The following is a 22,656-nucleotide window of genomic DNA, read 5'->3' as shown; positions in this document are numbered from 1 at the left end:
GAGCATACTGTATAATTATTTCGATGGTCCTATTTTTAGATCTGTATCCGACTATATTTTAGTAAAATTCTTCTTTCCGTGTTAACAACACTTTAGAGTATAAGACTTTATAGAGTATGAAAAGTGATTTTTTTCATATAACTGATTGCCAGGGGCTCGGCTAACCTTTTATTTTTTTTTAAAGCTACTATATGTTTATGATTAGATACTTATATTATGCTATAGAATAAATGCTATGTATGAATTTAATTTATAAACAAGTCTAAGACAGGAGTGCAGTATTGTTTAAAAACCCGTTGCAAAGGTCAATTTTATGCACGATCCCCGCATAGGTATTGCAGCAACGCTATACCCAGATGTCGGGTGCGATCGGCTTTGAGACCCCAACGATCATTATAGCAATAGTATTTGTGGTCCACCTTGCACGCTCTCTCGGTACCACCCTAATTACCGCGTCGGCACACCGTCATTTCTATCGCGAATTTACCACTCGTGCCCGATTTCCAAAGGTGTCGTATGACGTTGGCGCGATGGAGAGAGAGAGAGAGAGAGAGAGAGAGAGAGAGAGAGAGAGAAAAAGGAAAATACGTTCGACACGAAATTCGACACGGAGGTGTGCGACGAACGTCACTCTTGCTCAGGCCCGTGTGTTCGTTTCGCGCGTCTCGGAGTTGAGAGCGGTGAGCAGAAGAGCAGTTTGTCGCGGAGAGCATCTGTCCGCGCCATATGCAGGCTCGAGTTGCCGACTCGGCGTTTTATCGAGGACCGTGATATTATTTTCCGTCCGTATGATTGAGAGTCGGACATGCGACGCCGTGTATATTGTAATTTGTACGTCGAACGAGTTGCCCAATAACGCGCTAACAAAAAAAAAATATATATATACGCGCGGACGTCACGGATTGCAAGCAAAGTGTTAAGTGTTTTCTTTCAACGTCGACTCTTTATTTCAAATCCGACGAAGTCTCTCGACGGTTAACGGGGTTCGAGTGATTAGAGATAACTAAGGTTTCTCGTGAATTTAATTTAATTTTTAGTGTTATGTAAACAGGAGGAGATGTTATCTACATTTAACATTAAATTAATTCTACCTTGATGAAATTTTTACAAAAAAAATTACGTGGCTATCTAGATATGTAATGTTAACAATCGAGAATTTAAAATAGTATTGAAAAGAATCGAGCTTGATATACCTACTTTAGGGTATAAAAGTATTTCAGTCATATAACTGCTTGCCATACGAGGGCGGCTTTGTGAACGTTCTACCCTCCCGCGATCAAATGCGCATTATCGATTATCCCAAACATCGCACCCCTTCGATTTCTTTCTAGCCGACGGGCATTCCTGTAGATAGGGTGGGTATCTTCGATTTTAATGAAATCTCAGAACGCTATACTCCCGATTTCCTGCGATATTGAATTAGGTTGCGGAATAACGCACTTTTCCACCGTTTACATAACGGTTATTTATTGTTTTCCTTCCATACGGAAACTAACGCAGATATGTTATATCACTTGCACAAGTTTTAATTCCGAGAAATTAACTTGCAAGAGGATATTGAGAAAAGCTTACTTAACAGCTAACAAAAAATGTGCATATCTCAAACAGAGGTGTAAACAAGCCGCGCGACTTCTTAATGGCCATTTTCATTTACAATCATTCTTTAATAATGCATGAAGCCAATAATAATTAATCACCCTGAACGAGGGTCGCCAGCCGGATTACAAAAAAGTGAAAAAAATCTGCTATCATTACGCATTGAAAAGATATAATATCGACAACTATGAGGATTAAGAAGAAAGCATAAAAGATCTTTTGCGTCACAAGCAATACAATTATGAAATGTTGACGATTACATAAATTGATATCTAGGGTGTAACTTGTTCATAAACTTGTTGCCACAGTACTTATCAGCGGAACGTAATTAATTGATTATTTACAATTATACCTACTTATAATTAATGTATCAATAGTTATGTGCGTGTTGTAACTAACACTTAAGTTATATCATAACATTGTAGAATTCAAAGTAAAAATTCGATAATTAAAAAATACATTTTACAGTGGAAGAAAATATTTTTTATAGCAAACTTTTAAATATTAATGTTGTCATAAATATTGATATGTCAGTGAACTTCGTCGCAATAAAAAAATTAATGAATTTTGAGAAAGAGAAATTCACAAAATGATAATAATTTTTAATTATTTAAATATTATTTAATCCTCTGCTCTATTGACATTTTGATTGAATGAGAATTATATACGAAAATAAATCAAAATAAATACAACCCGATCGTTCTACCATCTATGATGATAAAAATTCATTGATAAAGCTTCGACAAGTCTACCAAAATTTTTTTTAGATTTTCGAATAATCCAACTATAAAAAGTGTGCTCTGTTTTTTAAAGACTCCTATTATTGATGGAAGAATTAAAATTTATGTTACCAGCGCGAATAGTTAAGTATATCTACAGAGAGCATGATAATTAAGTTAAATATCACCATCAAGATTGCGATAGAATATTCCATCAATCATTTGCGCAAAGCTTAATAAGTCGCGTCACAGAATGTCTACGTAATTATACGCAAGCGTTATAAAGGATATTTTTAATAAGCGCGTCTCGATTAATTGTAAGTGGCTGTAAAAATAACGAAATTGCAATTAAAAAAATGGAAAATGCGACAGACAGACGACAATGAATAACGTGGTGCGGTTTAACGTGGCGACAAACCAGCGCTGGATCTTTAACGACGGCGAATACGAGGATCCACGAGATCGTTCCGTGCCCGGATCGCGTCGTAAGACGTGACTTTCGGTTGTGCTTGAAGGTAAGAAGACACTCGGGTTATTCGGGCAGAACGCGAAGTCTTGGCACCCCAAAGCTTGCGGGACACACAGCCATACGATGCCTTTGCATAGTTCATCATAGTTAGGGAAACTTGAGCGTTCTCGAGTGTTAAACGCGTCCTGGTCGCGTCTCCTCGACACCGCTCTCTCTTGTCTCTGCATCGTTAATACCGATAACTAGATCCGAGCGAGCGAAACTTACGCGAATTGCTACATTCGGCACGGGCGTACACCACCGGTGCGCATCGAGCTCCGGTGTGATTAGCGTCGTGTAATAGCCACCTCCATTAGGATCATTGATTAGATCTATAGATTAGATTACGCGGTTAATAAGCAATTGTAATTAGATGCAATTGGCGATTAGATGTAATTGACGCGATATAAATTCGCATTCATACCATTTTTTTCCACTTCTCTCTCTCTCTCTCTCTCTCTCTCTCTCTCTCTCTCTCTCTTTCTCTGTCTCTCTCATTTGTTTTGTCGCGAAATAATCTTATGTACTTCTCTTTTTTTTAATTAAATAAAGTAGATTCCTATTCAGTTAATGCTTTGCGACATAATTGCGTGTTAAGTAATTATGTAAGACAATGTTAATGCGTGTTAATATATGTTAATTTTGTAAATTTAAATTTGTTTGCTAGTGATATCCCATAATAATTTAGTACAGCTATTTTTAAAGCTAACGCGTAAATTGATATTATGATCTTAAATTATCTATTTTGCAGCTAAAAACCGCTCTGCACTTTTTAAGTTTTTTTTTCGCGCAAATTCGATAATTTCGTAAAACTTCGCAATATTTCTGCAAAATAAACTTTCCCTTGTGCGATGCTTCGTTCGCTGCACCCTGTGTAATTTACTTATTAAATTTTCGGCTGACCTTTGGCATTCCCTCGGGGAGGATGCCAGAGACGTTTGCTTTGAAACAAATATGCTAAGCAGTGCGATGCCTAAGATGATGGCAAAGGTATCCCTAAAGGGTGCACAAACCCGCGTCTTGCATTATTAACAAATCGCAGATGATTTTATACTCGCGTAAAATCCTTGTTCAAAGTTGATGATGTCGATAAATTTGGTTCGTTGTCCATTTTATTTGTGACGACGTAGATATTTTTATAAAAAAGTATATCATATATAAAATATATAAAATAATAATAACAATGAATAAATTGATATTTCATAAATTATACAATAAAACATACAAAGTATTAAATTTTATATATCAATACAATAATGTCTCAATATTAAAAATTCTTCTGTATTTTTAAAATACATATCTGTGCTTTAAATAATCTAGAAATTTAATCGTGACTTTTAATAATGATTACTGAAATTAATATGAAAGTAATATTATAATATCAATTTCCAAGCTCGAAATTGCTAAGTAATATAGAGAAATTAAAAGCAAACTAATAATTAAATCAAAAAATAAAAACTAGTTTATTAAACCTTCGAAATCAATGGAAGAAAGAATTAAAATTATTTTTCAACAATAATTATTGTAAGACTTATTTTGACTTACTTAGTCTCTTTCAGCCAATTAAAAAATTGTAATAAAGAATAAATTAAAAAATTGAAAAAGTGAGATACGTAAATGCCATAATGAATAAACATTGTAAAGAGTTAGAAAAAAATATAAAAATAATTTATATTTAATGGTGACAATGGTATAATAAAAAACGATGACAAATGGTAAATAATAATATTAAAAGTAACATCATATTTCTGTTTTATGAGAGAGGAAGTTACAGATTCTAAAAAAAATATACTCATGGATCTCTCCACTTTTTCCCGTCTCATCCTCAGTGCGACATGGACGAAACGAGAGCTTCTGGAAGCAACCACAATGCCAATAATCAACCGAATGGATCGACCGATTGCAATAGCTTTATCCTTGAGAACGTGATGCTCCGTTGTATCCTCCCCTTGCGTTTCATTGTGTGCAACTTGGGGACCTTTTAGCGTCCTTTAGCATTTATGCTCGGTAGAGTAGCGTTTGTGACAGCTTTTCGACTAAAGGGGTTTGGATTTGAGAAATCGGCACCATTGTTGCGCCTTCGCTGCTGGAAAGAGTTACGAGCCGTGCCGTTTAATCGGCTGGCGCGGTGCGAACAAAACGGGGTCGGAATTAGAATTGTACGGGGTGAATCAACGTTGCTCTAAGTATGAGAAATAGACGCAAGTGAGTTTTATATGCCACCTCCAAAGTAGCTGCAAGTATCGTACGATACAGAAATTTAATGGATTTTAAAATTTTGACATTCTCTCTTAAATCTTTAGATTGTTGGTTATTTCATTCTTTAACTGACTAACTCAAATTTATGTAACAGAAAGATAGATATATTAAAGCCGATGACTCATAAAAAACCAGTTGATGAAGAAAGAACCGTAAAATATTGCTTTATATTATATTGTGATTAAATGATTCAAAACGAAATTATGCTTCATAATGGTAGAATAAAATTACTTTGCGTTTCTCACAATACGTTATGTAACTATATAGACGAATGACATTCTCATAATCGCCACGAGTCATTCATTTTTTTGCTGCGAATGACTTGAACGGACAATCACGAATGGTTTTGACAAATCTCTCTGTGCAGCACAGAAAAAATTCTATTCCGTTTATTTTATGATATCACTATTTTAGTATTTTCGCGCGTCCTCACAATTGTAATAGTAGAATTCGGAAAAAAAACATTCGATTATTTTCTTAAGTGCACGCTCATTATAATTTTTCATTTTTTTAATATATTCTGTTCTCTTTAAAGCGCAACGTGTATAAATATCTTCACAGTTCAATATAGAAAAAAAAAGCGTTTATTTTTACGGTATTGCGTTTATTTTTACGGTATTTCACTACATTGTCGCCCTTCAAAAATGCGACAACGGAATCTAGAAAAAAGTATTTGATTTCTGCATCGGTATGCCTCTAATTATAATTTTACATTTTTACAGCATAGAAAGAAAATTGTATTTATTTTTATCCCATTATATCGCGCATCCTTTGAAAATACGACAGCAAAATCCAGAAAAAGTATTCAATTTCCATGTTTTCACGTCAACATATTTTAAATTGTAATTTTACATTTTTACATCACGTTCTGCTTTTTCCCAGGGCACAAACGTGTATAAATATCTTCGCAATTCGAACAGAAAAAAATTGCATTTATTTTTATCCCACTGTATTGTGCGTTCTTTAGAAATGCGACAATAGACAAAGAGTATTCGATTTCTATGTTTCACGTTAGCGCACTTCTAATTATAAGTTGACATTTTTATATCATGTCCTGCTCTCTTCGGGGCAGCCATATATAAATATCCCCACAATTCCAAACGTTCCTCGCGTGTAAATAATATACACTTATAACTGTATATCCCAATACTCCGCAACGCGAAGGAATTACGTAATAAGAGATATATCGCTGTACAAGAATGCAGGCGAGCATATTATTGCCGTTGTCCGTGTTCCGTTGTGGTTCAATCCGATACGCCATCATTTATCAGTATCGACGTTACCGCGACGGCGGATACGTGATTTTATTCTACCGGAGCGTTTAACGAGAGAAAGGCGATCACATTTCATCTCATTAGCCGACACACAACACGGTTACATCAATGTATAACTATCACGAACTCGTCAATATAAAACCCAGAAAGCGGTTCCAAGCACGTTAATTAGCGCCGCGCGCCTTTTTTCGTTCCCGTGAAAGTTCCCTGGAACGGAGCCGGCCGCCTTGAACGCGACATAAAGCGTATAATTTTCGACCTCCTAATCACGACTGCGGATTCGGACAGTCATGACCTTAATGCTCTCTCGCATCTGCCGAACGATTTCCCGCCGCGAACGCAAAATAGCGACGCTATCGATCATATCGAGCTCATTAGGCATATTTGCTAATCCGCACACGCAACGTTCCCGGTACGTTCGGATGATGAATCGATCGGGTAGCCTCGATCCCGTGAATACGACGGACCCAAAACGAACGCGCGACGGCCAATGGTTTCTTCTCAATAGTTAAACTTGACGTTCGGCCTGACACAGTCGGCGCTCGAAAAAAAAGCAAACGCCGGCGTGATTGCGGGACTGCCGACGTCCCGCTTCTCTAGAATTGTAATCCGGCGGATTCGCGAGTCACACGGTGCAGCAACGTTCCGGGCATGAATTTTCAATCAAGCGAAATCTGCTAATCTCGTGGAATAGGAGAAGTTAAAGTTCCCGTGACGATAACTACAATACATCGTACAACGCTACTTCTTTCGGCGGTTGTAATTACAGTGAGATACGCTAGTAGTTATACATTAATATTTTTTACGCGCGTACCCCGAGATTCCTTGATCAGCTGATCATGTAATTGGGACTAGGGACTCGTAATTGGGATTAAATTGTACAGCGAGTGGCAGAATGCGCGGAATGTGCAATCGGCGTAAGCATATCCGAAGTGATGCGAAGCGAGAAATGTTTATTGTCCCTCGATCGAGGAATCCAGTACCGTTTGTGAGTTTTTTTTTTTAATTTTCTTTATCGTATATATGTCGCACGTCGATCTAAACGATCGTGACAGGGCGGAGGATTGTACAGGGTGGAGGGGGAGAGAGAGAGGGACAATCTGTAAAGCAAAGAAATCGGAGAAACTCGCTCGCGGTGATTTCTTCTGCGTTCCGATGCTCGTGTAGAAAAGATGTAGAACAATAATGGCAAGGGCTCGTGATGTAACCGTATTTGTGACACGGAGCGACTCGCAGTCTGGATAAAATCGCTAGTTTTTCCTCCCTGCCTGGTCGTGATTAAGATTCCAAGCATATATCCACCTTGTTCTCCATTTCGTAGAAGACTCGCGCTTGGTCCCATCATATCCGCTTATCGTACCTCTTGTTGTATTTGTACGTATGAGTTTATATATCGAGAGAAATTTCTATTCCACATTGTTAAATAAGTAGGAATTATTGAATACATTTTTACATTCAATAAATAGAAACTGTTATTACTCGCCTCCGTTTGCCTCTGAAGCGAAATTAAAATTTTTCTTTTTACATTCTTTTACATTCTGAATTAATACGACTTCTAATAAGTCGTCGGAAGAATGAAAGTATCGTGAGAATGTACTTGCGAAAGTACACTGTATGATAAATAATAAGATAATAAGATAAATAGATATAATAAGATAAAATATGAATATTTTAAATCTACCTGAACAGTTTCAAATTTATTGTAATTATATGTGAAGTAAAAGAGATACGTGAAATTTAACGGAACACAATCAGTGCTAAAGATGGAAGCAATTAGTCAAATAAAAATTCGATCCAATCAAGTTTTACCGTACAGGAAATCATCACTCCGGACGATGAAGGGAGGCTCGCGACTTTCTTTTCGAGTACTTCGCGCATGTCGATATTATAGGCGTATCTACTTTAAGAAGCAACTTTAAACAGCCGATCGTGTTCGTCGTAGAGAATAACGCGAGTAATTACGCGACCGGCGGGATCCATTAGAGCTTCGTCAGCTCGCTCGTCTTTATCGATGACATAAGAGAACTTTTATAGCACGAGGATTCCTGCCGTCATCCTTTACGCGCATTCACGTGCGTCCGCGCTTCGCAACTATTCCCTCGTGTCCGCGCTTCGCAACTATTCCCTCGTCTCTCTCTCTCTCTCTCTCTCTCTCTCATTTAAAACCATGTTACACGCCGACCTGGTGCGGCGACGCGGCAGCGATGCGGTACGAAATAAATTGCGCCTGCTTTACGGGACGAAAGCTACAAATGAAGACCGATGAAGAATTCACTGCGAGCCTAGAGATAGAATCTTCCCGGATCGGAGAGCCCGCCACTTGTTCGTAATTTGCCGACACGCGTGGCAGAAATGCCACGATATCGCCGATCATTTTCATCGTGAGTACCGTTTAATGGAGCATACAACTGAGCTCGCGGAGCTGAAGCTATAGCGCGACAATACGGCGTACGTGCAATACGCGTTGTTTCGACGAGTCATCGTCATCCGCCTCTCCTTTCGAGATTGGCGAGAGTAAGCGGCGAATGTTGAAGTACGCACGGGAGTAGTAATTCCGTTACCTGAAAGGGTAGATTAATATCTTCTCGTTATTCCAACAGCGAAACATTGTGCCGACCTTATAAACCTAAAAAAAATTGCAGCTTCGATCTATTTCTTCACTTTCATTATGCCTTTTAAACTCAGATCAGATTTCTTCACGACGAAGTCATTAAGATACGTATGTTAATTGTAGTAAGGCAGTCCTTATGAATTTTAATTTAACGATATTTGCTTGATACTTCTCGAAATTGATATCTTTTTGTAGCCTTCATAAAACATTCATTTATTATTCTACTAGTATACGAAGTTAAATATTTCTACAAGCGAAATAGAAATAATAAATGATTTATTATATCATTATTATTTATTATTATTAAATAAAATAAAATTAATTGCAATTATTAAACTCGATTTTTACTTTGGGGATTATCTTTCGCATTAAAAATATGATGCAATTGTAAAATACCGATACAGAGACTGATATATTGGCGAATTCAGAAATTTGTCAAGAGGGCATGCCGCAAGCGAAATTATTTTTAAGGTTAAATGTGAAAAGATAAAAAATATTAAATTATTATTTAAATTTTTATTAATGTGTAATTCATAAAACGTTTCATTTAAAATTATATTAACTAAAATATATTAAATAAAATTGTATTTTAAATTATGTCTAAAAAGGAATAATATAATGGAATCTATATTTTTTATGTCTAGGAGGTTTTAAAATTAAAAAAATATTTTCGGAATATCAAAATTATCATTAAACATTTCAGAAATGTTAATAATATTATATAACATTTTGCTATCAAAAGACTTTAAAGAGGGATCATGATTCCCCTTGTTTTAAAATTTACCTGACATACTTAATAATATAGCGTAAACCAACGAAAAACTGTTAATTCACGGAATTATGTACATGAATATTCTTTTACGTTAATAATGGTTTTTACAATTTTGTTCGAGCAGTGCAAATGTGATGAAAATAAACGATCATATTTTCACGTCGTGCAACAAAAGTCACAAAAAACCAAATAGTAGAATTCACGCCTTGTTATTATTACTAACTGTTACGTGGGCATTACGCAGAAATACGACTGCATATCATTCAATAACAGATATGAATAAAAATGTATATATTCAGATAGATGTGTAATTTATACGCCATGCCTAGAAGCTAATTAATTGCGGATGATGTTTCGCTAATGGCGGCGCAGTTATGGCTCACTGTTTTCCTCTCATTATCATCCTAAATACAGTACAAAATCATCACACAGAACGTAGAGGATTCCTGCCTGTCACGGATCCGTTATGTACCGGTAATCGAAGCAATTTTTCTCCTCGTAGACACGGCAACCTTTACTTCGTTGCCGACCTCCGGCCTTTACCTATTTACTGCCTATCACTGCGTCGTGCAACCCCCCCCTCCTCCTCTCCCCCCTCCCCCTCCCCCGCAATACTAAATTAAATACTGTTCAATTAGATCCCGTCCGCGTTAACTTTAACTTTAGCTTCTTCGTACGCATTATTACTTCTATATCGTACGAATTACGTATAAAAACTTTTGCAATCGCTTCAATTTACATCTAATTTAATTTAAGCTTCAGTGTATAGCTTAGCTTTAATTGTGAAACGAGATTCCAAGAAAAACCGCATCGATCTGATAATAAGTAAACCTATCGTGAGTCTTTCAAACAATCACTTTCGTATGTAAAACCACTTGACCTCGTTCTAAATTTAATTTTATGTAAAGAGGACAAGTTCAGACATTTATGATCAATGTATATCTCACAATGATTTACTATTTACTATGATACACTCAGAGATTCGACTATTCGCATTCTAACTTGAATGGATAGTGAAGAGTAATTTTTTTACGTCATTTTTAAAATACTCGAGTGTAAAATAAGATAAACCAATGTGTTTCACGATTCTCTTCTACGAAATATAACTTTTGTTGATCAAGAATGTAAAACTGAAGGTTAACCTTTTGAACCATTTTTGTTGAAAATTTAATTTCCTCTACACTGGCAATCAGAGAGAAAGATAACAACTGTTGGTAGCACCTATCTAAATTTTATAATTAGAATTAGTACATGTGTATAGTTTTATTATTTATACATGTGTATAGTTAAATAAATTATTTTATAGTTATTGCAACTATAAATTAATTGGTTTAATTACACTCACACAGTAATTCTACCTAATATAAAACTTACACAATTATCGCTTATATAATTGCTGCCACTATGCTCCTCTCTCTGATTGTGAGTGTACTCGATTTAATATATATTTTGCGGGTAGTCCATCGTATAAAATATTCGAATCAGTACGGAAATATATCAACAAACTGTACTTTTGGCGTTTTCGTGAAAATTCTTATAAATAATAAAAAAAAATCTTTGGCTCCTGTTGGACTCTCCAATCAGATGAATTCGGAAATGAGACACTTGGGTCGCACTTATTTGTGAAAAAGTAATTTGAACTGCATTAAATAGAATGTCAGGCCGACGAATATCATGCTGATTGAAACATCATTCCTGATTTCAGACGAACATGCACGCGTCTTTCCCATACGACGGCGGACGCAGTAGTGGTGGAGGCGGCGGCGGCGGAGGCGGCGGCGGCGGCGGCGGTGGCGGCGGTGGAAGGGGCGTCGAGTATGGCGCCGTACGACGTCCTGACGCCCTCCTACCGCCTCCGGGCCTCGACCAGACCGATCTCGTTCTACACAGCAGCCTCGTTGACGACCCCCAGGTGAGCGACGATGTACGTAATCGCAACATATTTTCTCTATTATCATCCCTCGACGCATCTCTTTTGATGACGTTCTTGCCCGCTGAGGATAACACGCGGGATGTTTCCGCAAACGGAAGCGTTACCGGTTACTGAAGATCTGCTCCGAAATTACGTGCATTTTGCGCGGGGCGATTTTTGACCGTGGCTTTGCACTCACGACGTTTAAAGCGTCTTGTCAGTTTTGGAGATATAAGATATTTGTATGGATTTGTATTCTCTCTCCTCCGGACACTTTTATCGAGAAATGTGTACATTTAACACATGGTTTTTATATATATATATATATGTGTATGTATGTATGTATATAATACTACACGAGCTTAGAAATAAATGCGCACATTTATCGATAAATATGAAGCGAAATGACAAGCAGCAACGTCGTAGCCTTTTTTCTTAAAACAGAATTTATTTTGACAGATTTAATTGTTAAGATATAAAATGGGGAAAAAATTAAGAGAAGTTAAGATATAACTTTTTAAATTATCTCTCGTGATTAATTTCGTGAAATAAATGTTTGTCGATTCCTTTTGAATTAATCTGCTTTTTTTGTAAAGTGTAAAGTAGTTATGCTAAAAAAGTTTCAGCGTCCGTTAAATAGAATGTCAGTCGCTTGTTACAATGCGGGACGGAATGCTGCGAAACATACCATACTTTGCTGTGGTCGAAAATATTTTTCTTTTGTCTTAAGCACATAACCGTGCAGTCGATTTGCTGTACGCAAAAATATTCGTGAAAAAGAAATAACTAGTGTATTTCTCGGTATAAATAATGTTAAATATTTTATACTTACAATACTTTTTGATTTTTATCATGAATTCTTATCGAACAAAAAATATATATATTGAATGTATTAAAAAATTGCGCACCATCTTTCAAAATCACAAATCTATTCTTTGTTGAATCATAAATCAATCAATTCTTCTTGCATTTAATTCAATGTTAAACACAACGATACTGTGATCATATAAAGGATTTAATATTAAGGATCTGAAAAATTAAATTAAATTAAATGATAAAACTAAATATAGACTCATCAATTTTACAGATGAAATTTTTTTATAGATGAATTATTTTTTACAAGAATGGCATAATATTTAACAGAAAATGATTTATATTTAATAGAAAATTAAAAGAAATATTTCATATAAAATTTAATGTTATATATTGAAAGGGTCAATTTTATTCAAAAATATATAAATTTTTTAATTCGTGTTTTTTGTTTTAAAAACTATCTCCAAATTGTGATTAAATATATATAAATAAAAAAAGAATATATTAAGAAGCTTGATATTAAATTTGATTATTTTTTTATATATATGTTTTAGAACACAAACGTGGACGATGGAGGGTTCATGAACGACCTGCCACTATTAAAAAGTAAGTAATTACGAAAATGCTTATCGGTATATATTCCAGATTTTGACAGAAGCATAAAATGCCCAATTGTAAAATTTTTAGCATTACTCGTACTGGATATTTGTCAAAAAAAAAAAAAAAAAAACAATTAGGGGGTCTAATGCTATGTTAAGCATCAAGTGCATCTCACGATAACAGTCTATCGTACCTCTTGCACAAATGTCCTTCGAATTTCGACCTGTAATTTTACACTGCGCGTAATACAAAGCCGCGATCGCGGGATCGTTCGATTTGGAATTCATTCAACGTGGGTAAATTTACGCGTTGCATAAAGTTGCAACGCGCGCTGCTTCGAAATAGCGTGGCGCCGGCATAATCCCAACATATAATAAGACGGCCACTGCGCGACCGGAAATATAAAGTAACCGCACCAGCGAGACCTGTCGCCCTTAATTAAAATTTATCTCTCTCTCTCTCTCTCTCTCTCTCTCTCTCTCGCTCTCCGTCGTGTCAAGGGCAAATGATCAGATTTCTAACTGCTTGTGAAAATAAACCTACGACTCTATCTCTTTTCCTTTGCGCGCGTAAAAGTGACGCAAAGGGCCCGGTGAGCTCTTTGCGAGAGACCATTACTCTCGCAATACCGATTGATCGCGAAAGAGATCGTAAAAAAAAACTGCAAATGGCAGAATTATCGAAGAGCGCCGCGTTAAATTGCAACACGATGAATTATCTACGGATTCACGCATGCACGATAAAATTTAACTCCCGGTTTCTTTCGTAGAAAGTTTTCTATATAAAGTTATCCTATATAGATGTACCTATAAAGATTAATCATCGAGATATAAATGTGAATATATTTAGCTTTGTATTTAATTTTTTTTCTAATTCTACGTTGCAAAATATTATCTAATACCATGTAATAAAATAGATTTCTTACTCGCTCTGTTCTTTATAGAAATCTAATAGCTTATACTCTACTAGCTTATTTAATATTCGCAAATTTATTATTGAAAGACTGTAATTACTCATCTAGAGTATTGAAAGATCAAACAGTGCTTTTAATATTTAAAATAAGTAATTAATTACTGTCTTTCAGTATTGGCCGGTATTAGATTTCTTTAAAGATACGTTATTCGCGAGAACTTATTTTTTTCATTCTTGATAGAACTTACAACTGTGGATGAATTCATAACTTAAATTTGTTGAATGATCTGTCAGTTCAAATATTTTTGATGATGATGCATCGCGCGAATAAAATTCGTGCGTAAAATGCCTCTGTATTCTACATAATTCGCAAATCGCAAAATGCTCTCTCTAAAAAAATCTTTGGACTAAAATCTAACTTTAAAGAATGGAATTTCACTCTTAAAAATTGACAATTTCGCTACTCTTTTTCAACACTGGCTCAATTGTCACTCTTTAGATTCCAGTCCAAAGCTTTCAGAAAATAAACGCGGACTCAAAATAAAGATCTACGTTTTACGAATAGCGACCTATACACGGACTGGACTAAACTACCACGTTAACTTCTGTGCTGTAAGGACTACATTAACCAATGATGGAACAGCAAAGAATAATGAATTGTATTTACTCATTTATCAGCAAGAAAACCATCTTTTTTATATTTTCCCATAAAAAATATCAGATACATAATAAGTTTCTCTAACCTGGCTTAAATAAAAATGTCAACGCTGTCAACGCAGTTCAATTCATTGCGTGCGATTTGCATCTACGTATATCTTGCGTACGACGATACGTCATTTTGTATATACGTTTGTGAATTACGTTATGTGATTTGCGAATTATATGGATAAGCAGCTTAAGATTTCGCACAACCGCACGACTTCGCGATTGCGTAACTTCGAGCAAATTACGCAGAGAGGAAGGATGTGTTACGAGACCATGATGGAAGTGGATTATAAGGAAACTTGTACTATGCCTAATTTCGCGAGAGATACGCTCTGATCGGTTCATATCAATGCCAGATCAGCGTCTTGCGAAAGTATTACGCTCACCCGAGAGCAAAATCGATCGTATCCGATCAATAAACTGGACAGAAAGGACTCTCGAGAATTTGTCTTGAAGGTTACACTTATGGCTGAAATATATATAACTTTCGATCTATGAATTAATTACGAAATCATGCTATATTATCCAATAAGGTAGCGGCAATTTTTGTCGCTTTAACCGAAAGGACGTCAAAATACCGTACGCTTTCTCTCATACTTTAGAAACCAAAATGAGAGGACCGTGATTTGTCTAACTTTATTCTGATATTCCAATTTTTAAATTTAATGTGAAGATATCACGGCCACGAAATGAATAAATTAATCGATAATATTTTACGAAGGTTCTGCGATCGTTATCAGAAGACATGATAGTGTCTTAAGGCTAAGACAAGCACAGCGTTGTTGCGTTAATAACACTAGAACTATCGATTGACGTATATCTATTCTACTATTTATATACTGTATTATATACTATTTATATTTATATTTTCTACTTATATGCTATATTGAAAAAAAAAGGAAGAGAAAGGGGAAAATAAAATGATCAATGTAATTAATTGCATATTGCAGCAAAGGTCACGGAAAATCTCAGAAAATGCGCCGTTAAATAAATTTGACAAAAAAAAATTACAAAACATTTTGACTGCTTCGATAGTTCGAGTATTAAACTCGAGTAGAGTGCACGAGGATCTGGTTACTTCGATATAGTGATTTAGCGGCGACTATTTAGGAAATGTGTGATTGTAGGAAACAACGAGACTTTTAGAGCCCACATACGCGTACGGCCCACAAACGTATTACGCGACGACCCTCGTTTTCGACGACGTTAATTCTTCTCGCCTCTTCGGGTCGTCGCGTCGCACAATAGCCGAAAACCTGGGACGCGTGGAATCGTGTACGCGCTGCGAGAGGAGGTGCGAAGGCAAAAAGGAAGAAAAAAAGAAATACAGTGCGTGCCCGCGGGCGGATCGGATTTCGCTCATTGTCATTGTAATTTCTTGGCGGGGTGTAGTTTTCGGGGCGTTCCTCACCACAGGGGTATTACCTACAGATGGCTGTTTGTTCGAGTGTCACCGAGGGTTATTATATGCCTCGTTACTCGTCCTGCGACGGCTTATTTGGCCGGTCCTTTTTCTATTCCGTTCCTCTTTCTTCTCATTTCTCCGTAACTGTTCTCTCTTTTTCTCCTCCACTCTTGAATTTCGCGTTTCGTGCGCTCTTCTTTTCCTCTCTGTGTGAATCTTTTTATTTTATTTTTTTTTTTTCCCCCGAAACCGGTACGAAATACGCGTGAGATACCACATCGATCATATATTATTATTTAAATATCTAAACTAAATATAGGTATAATCACACATGTTTGGATATAATATTTTTGTCTAGTAATTTATATCGAAGGGGGAAGTAACGTTGTAATTTTAATTTGCTTTCTTTTTTTACTTTGCTCAGTTAAAATATCTTCAATTTTTTTTATTGAAATTGGCTTTATCTAAAAATTCGTTCGTAGTAACTTTCTATATAAATGACAGGATGCAAATTACACTTGCTCTCCATTAATTGCAATCCTATCAATAAGAGTAGCATAAATATGTATGCAAGGTGTCCCAAAATTGACAATAAATATTTAAAAAGTCTCTTTGTAACGTTCAAAAATGAAAAGTCTAATATGAAAATGCTCAGATTATGATTATAAATATATATTTGAAATAGAAAGAAAACTTTTTCGAACTTCATACCTTGGAAAAATTACAAAATTCAGCACCTTTACACGGATCATCTTGTCATTGAGTGAAGCCCTGTCATTCGTAATTTTTAAACTCTTTCCACTTGAAAACTATCGTAGCTTCGATATTTTCGTCTTAAAATATTAGAGAATCCGTTGAAATATTTATTGTCACTTTTGGGACCCCCCTGTATAATATATATATAATATACCAATGCACAGTTGACAGTATATATAGTATGTATATATATATATATATATATATATATAATAACGATGTATTATATTATATGATATTATATTAGCTAACTATGAGCACGGTCTGCTTCTCGGAAGCCGGTTATACAATTATTGCGGCTTACCTTGGCTCCGTCACTCGATGACGGCGACGCGCTCCAGTTTAGTTTCGCCACAAGATATCGAGGACGGACAAATTCTTTTGCTAGCGATGATGCTCTACGAAATTTTAAACAGTACAGTTACAACAGTTGAAGCAATTGACAACCATTGTTCTGGTTACATAAATTTATTCTTGAAAAATAATTTATTTCGCGCGCGATTGAGACCGAAAACAATTCGAAGGTCGATATCTGTTTTCGAGAAAAAAAGATTTTGTAAGTCGTGCTGTAGTATAGAACGGTGCTCGTAAGAGAAAGTTAAGACTAACAGTTTAAGCTGTTTAGGAAAAAAAATATCGACGTACTTCTTTTTCAAAAATTATTACTTACGATATATGAAGGCGTATCCAAAAGTACAAAAGTCTTTTCTCACTACGTATATCGCATTCGCTAATTTACTTAAGGCAGACACACATGTTCTACAATGCGAATTTGTACGGATCAGTTTATTATCTACGCGGCTCAGCCGTGAGAAGAGTCAAAAGTAATTAATCACTGAAAGAAGGTCAACTAACGACATACAGCCAATGCGACTTTAATGGTGGTTCTCTTCTATCCGCACTATTCAATATTTCCACTTTGCCGCTTCTCGCGAATGCCAGCGAATGATAATCATTCTTTATTCCTATCGATCCTACTTGCGATGGTAGAGAGAGATTGGCAGATTATGATAACAATCTTCGCCCCTCGCACATTTGCCGTAAATATGTCTTTTCCTAAACATACGGTCATGAAAATGAGTTTCATTCAAATATTAACCATGCGGAAGCGCTGAGAGAAAAATACACTGATCGCGAAATACACTTCGAAATTTCGCGTGCCGAAGAAGTGTGAGTGCCTTTCTTATTGTTCAGCAGGCGGGACCGTTTCGCGCGCGTGGTCCCCTTCGAATGGAGGGCATCCACCATCTTTGTATAAAGGCAGCTAAACTCCTAAAATCAGTCCCTAATGAAATTAACGATCGCCACGTTACTCGTAGTTGCCCCGGGGGCCAGGTGGATCCCCGCCTGGCAGAAGCCCTCTCTCGGCGTGAAGCCCCTTCACGGCCGAAAAGTCACACCCCAGTCACAACCAGCTAACCAATCGAGGTCGAGAAGTAAGTGAAGTCGTTGGTACGCGTCGATTGGTTAAGTTTCCGGTGCATTGATTGCCCAGGAAATTATTTGTGCGTGTCCAGGACGCACGTATTGAGCGACCGGGCTGTGCGCTCAAGGCTATTCGCAGATGGAGACATTTCGCATAGTAGCAGTCACGTATGGTGACAGTAATTGTTTCACGCTGACGCGCGTGCTGCTTCTGAGCCTTGTTCGGGCTGGTTTCCTCCTTTTTTCGAAGTCGTCGCCATAGAGCGTTAAATGTAGATAGCGATCGCGAGCCCGGCGAGTCCGAAGTTTAACTTCGTCTGGATCTCCAATACAAGCGTCCAATATGAATCGAACGAGATCTATGTAACAAACAGCATTTGTTATGATCGCTTTATCGCACGAGAGAACGTTACACGCGCGATTTCAAGATGATCGTTGTTACCGCCGAGATATTTCTTAACAAGGATCTCACACTAATTATAGTATATAGGAAATTGGTTCGCGGTGAAATGAGTTAGTTTTCACATATGATGTAACTTTTAATGTAGTGAACGAAAGATGCTTGCATTAGATATAAAGTTCAACAATAGATAGTTTAATTTTAGCTATGATGTATCAAAGGTGCTCTGTAATCTAGTTTTATACCATAGTTTTAAAACTATCCATATTATTGTGCTTCGTGTTTATGATATCTTTTCTTCAATCACATTACAAGCTGTATGTAAGAACTAACTCATTTCGCCGAAACCCAATTCTAATATATATAATTAATATAGGATTCTTTTGTATCGTGCCATGGATAGCCCGCGCTGAACTTTCCATTCGAACTATTTAATATTCAAATATAGAATATCACGTGGTATACATCATGATGGTGTAGACGGCCTGAACAGACAGTCGTAGCACGAACTGTAAATCAATTTGGATGAGCCATGGGTATTCTCTGTGGTTATTTGAAATGGGACGTAAGTTACGTGTTATCCATTGATTACGTCCAAGGAGAGAGAGAGAGAGAGAGAGAGAGAGAGAGAGAGACCCCTTTTTTTTCATCAAAAAGATTACGCAAGATCGCTGATCCAGCCTTGACGCGATCCTTGACGAGACTAGGATCTACAGGCTTGACGAGAGCACCTGTTTGCAAAATCCACGCGAGATGCAATAATTGCGCATCGCCTGTCGGTACTCTGCGAGTATGTGCCGCGGCTATATCAATTTATAGTGTATCGATACACCGTCGTAATAATCGACATTATATAATCGCGTCATAAATCATATGTAGGTGCGTGCGCCGCCGAGAGTGTGCCTCTCATTAGAATCACGGACGCGGCGGGACGGTTGCATCGCTCGCGCACGAAATGATTTCTCTAAATAGCCCGCGGCTGTGGATAATAGCAAATCGCCAGATCGGCATCGACGAGAGTTTCTTTCCCCTAACTTTACAACGTGGATGGAATTAACGACGGGAACGTCGAACGTGTCTATTTGTCTTCAGCTCGTTTACGTTTGTCACCAGTTTGCTCTCTTTCCTCTCTGCTTCCTCCATTGATATTCGGATCCTCTATCGATCTTCCTACCTCTTTCTGTCCCTTAACCCGAGCAGTCCTTAAACACTTAAAGCTCGAACTTGATAAAAGTAAACGTTCTCGTCACAATCTTAATCAAATTTATGCGCAAGAGGAGAGAGTGCAAAAACATGCATTGAGTGACGCGTGACGAAGTTTTATTTTAATGTTGTTATTAAGGTTCTTTCGCGGTCGTTTATTTCTTTACGTATTTTTGCGATTAGATAATAGAGCATGAGGAATGCTGTTGATTGCTTTGACATGCACGGTGATTTTTCTCGGAATTTTTTAATTAATATTTCGTTTTTAATTGGATACATTTTTGTATTAGGCTACATCGTTATTCATTGATTGTTAAAGACAGGATTGACTACATGTAATGTATGTAACATGAAGTGCAGCTTGAGCAATTGCTATAGGAATGAAGAAGTGCAATTAATAACATAACGAAAGAGAGAACGAGAACGAGGGAGGAGAGAGGGAGAAGGAGAGAGAGAGAGAGAGAGAAAGAGAGATAATTGTTTTTATGTAATATTAATGAATCCTGGCGTTGCACGTGACATGCGCCAATTTTAATGCGTACTATCTGCAAGTCACGAACATATATCAATTTGCTATCTGTATATCTAAATGAACATTTCAAGCCACGTCATTGCTCAATCATCGAGCGAATATATTGATTGTAGAGGCATTTCGTCAATCGGTTTCCTAATTGACATACTTTTCATTTGTCGTATTCCTTTTAATTTGGAAGAAACCAGTAAAGCAGATAGCTTTCCCATTAATATGCTATTAATACCTTATTATAATTAATTTATTACAGTCAACGGAATATCGCTGTATGTATAATAATATTAACGACATCATTATTTCTTCGACAAGAAGTGACACTCATACACGATATTATATTAACGGTTATTACACCAATGTTATTAACTTGTTTTAAATAGCTTCCTATATAATGAGACGTGAATTATATATTGTATATCCAGAAATTACATGTCAGCGTACACATAAAGATCTTGAATATACACCTTATCCATGTTGCGTCCATAAGAATTTCTAACACTGCAAGATTTCCTTTCTTTTTTTTTTTTATCAATATAATCATACGCTTCTGATAACGTGAAATTAAACTTATTTGTGAGTTTTCAAGAGTAATTGAAAGAAGAATATATATCGCCGTTCTTGTAACATAATAAATCAACATCGATTGAATGAACGACGCTGCATTAAATACTATTATCGTTTGTCTTTTTAAATTTTCTACACTTGCCTTTTGTACATTGTTCGCTCCTTCTGTAATAACAAGAACCATCATTATCTTATTGGCTCGTAGGGTATATAACGGCATGAAAGATCAATGAAGCGCGCATTTCAAGAGACGGCGCTCTGTTCGGCGAAACATGCCGATGAGACGGGACGGACTTAAGCAACACGAGAAAGTAACTGGATCGAAAGAGATGTTTTCATTTTCTTTTCCTTTCCTTTTATTTTTTAATCCACGATTTTATAATGAAAGGCTCGTACGGCCGCTCATTCATTGACGGGCTACCGATCAAATTGGAGCAGCTACTTCGCCTTAACATATCATTATGTTATTATCTCGTTATTTTCTTTTATCGAATTCAATTAAGATACTGCATTCAGTTTTCAGTTTTATCGTAGACGTTTTAATTTAATTTGCTTATATGTTTTTTGATAATTTGGTTGCATATATTCAATTGTATATCTCGATCGTGTTATTCTTTGACAGAAACGAAGCGAATATTTTAATAATAATAAAGAACGAAAAAACAAAAAAAACTTTTTTTTACGAATTACAAACGAAAGAATGCAATAAAACTCAGTTATCAAGTTTTAAGTTTAAGGCAACCAAAAAATTGTATATATATCTATTTAGTCTATTATTGTATATCGTACTCGTTAATTCTTTTGACACAAACGAAGCGAATATTTTAATAACACATATCAGAATTTAAAAAAAAAAATAAATTTCTATAATATAACTTACTATAACTACGGAAAGGTGGGATTGTTCTTATTTATTTTTACGACACACACTTAATGATAACCTATATCATATACTAGTAATGGATTTCAGATGCTTTAATAATGGTATTACGCTTATATTTTATTAATTGTGGTGCGCAATCGCGATATCGACGGACGTGATGAATTCCTTAACCTCTTTCTGCACCGGACATACATTCTGCACATTATCGCGTGTCTGCATGGTTCTCACGACCACACCGGTTTTCCGAGAGAACGTATGCATGCCCACCTGGTAGAATTGTCGCGTTTCGCCACCGTCGCAGTTGCTTCATTGGCGACCAACGTGTTTCGGTCTCCTCGCAGCCGCCCCGTAGCCTCGTCTCAATCGCTTCCGTTGGAATGAAAATTACACCGACCTGACCCGCAATCGCTATTAGCCGCCGAGAATACGCCTATTCGTACGTGAAAACCCATACGTACGTGTCTATATGGCCAGACTTTTCTCAGGTGCTGGAAATAACGGCGCTCGTCCACCTAGGACGGGGATACGGTGAAATCATCCGGAAACAAGCACAATGCAGTTTAAATAGTTGGACACAAACACCTAGATTGCGACACGTAGCCGAAGTTCGCAATCAGCGAGGTAGTGTCGAGAATGTTACCTTGTTAATGTCACTCTTCTATGAAACTGACTGAGTTTCACGATTCACGAAGCGGAGAGAGAGAGAGAGAGAGAGAGAGAGAGAGAGAGAGAGAGAGAGAAAGAGAGAGGATGAAGAAAAAGCGACAGCGATTTATAACGCGAGCTCCATAATAAATGCGGTGCGTCGCC

At 36.7% G+C, this 22,656-nt stretch overlaps 1 protein-coding gene across 9 annotated transcripts in view; it reads left to right on the top strand.

The window, feature by feature from the left end:
* LOC108757071 (transcription factor AP-2-epsilon) overlaps positions 1 to 22,656 on the top strand; it is a 252,631-nt gene that overhangs the window by 198,868 nt on the left and 31,107 nt on the right. For 7 of the 9 annotated variants that reach the window (XM_018501385.1, XM_018501387.1, XM_018501386.1 and 4 more), the window contains 2 exons: positions 11,445 to 11,663; positions 13,019 to 13,070. In XM_018501385.1, the coding sequence (XP_018356887.1) occupies positions 11,445 to 11,663; positions 13,019 to 13,070 (271 nt within the window). The remainder of the gene's footprint in view (positions 1 to 11,444; positions 11,664 to 13,018; positions 13,071 to 22,656) is intronic. The other 2 variants (XM_018501390.1, XM_018501383.1) reach the window with 1 other exon arrangement.

This window comes from Trachymyrmex septentrionalis, unplaced genomic scaffold (assembly GCF_001594115.1).
Source record: "Trachymyrmex septentrionalis isolate Tsep2-gDNA-1 unplaced genomic scaffold, Tsep1.0 scaffold131, whole genome shotgun sequence".
Classification (NCBI taxonomy): Eukaryota; Metazoa; Arthropoda; class Insecta; order Hymenoptera; family Formicidae; genus Trachymyrmex; species Trachymyrmex septentrionalis.
This window is presented reverse-complemented; position numbering and strand designations above follow the sequence as displayed.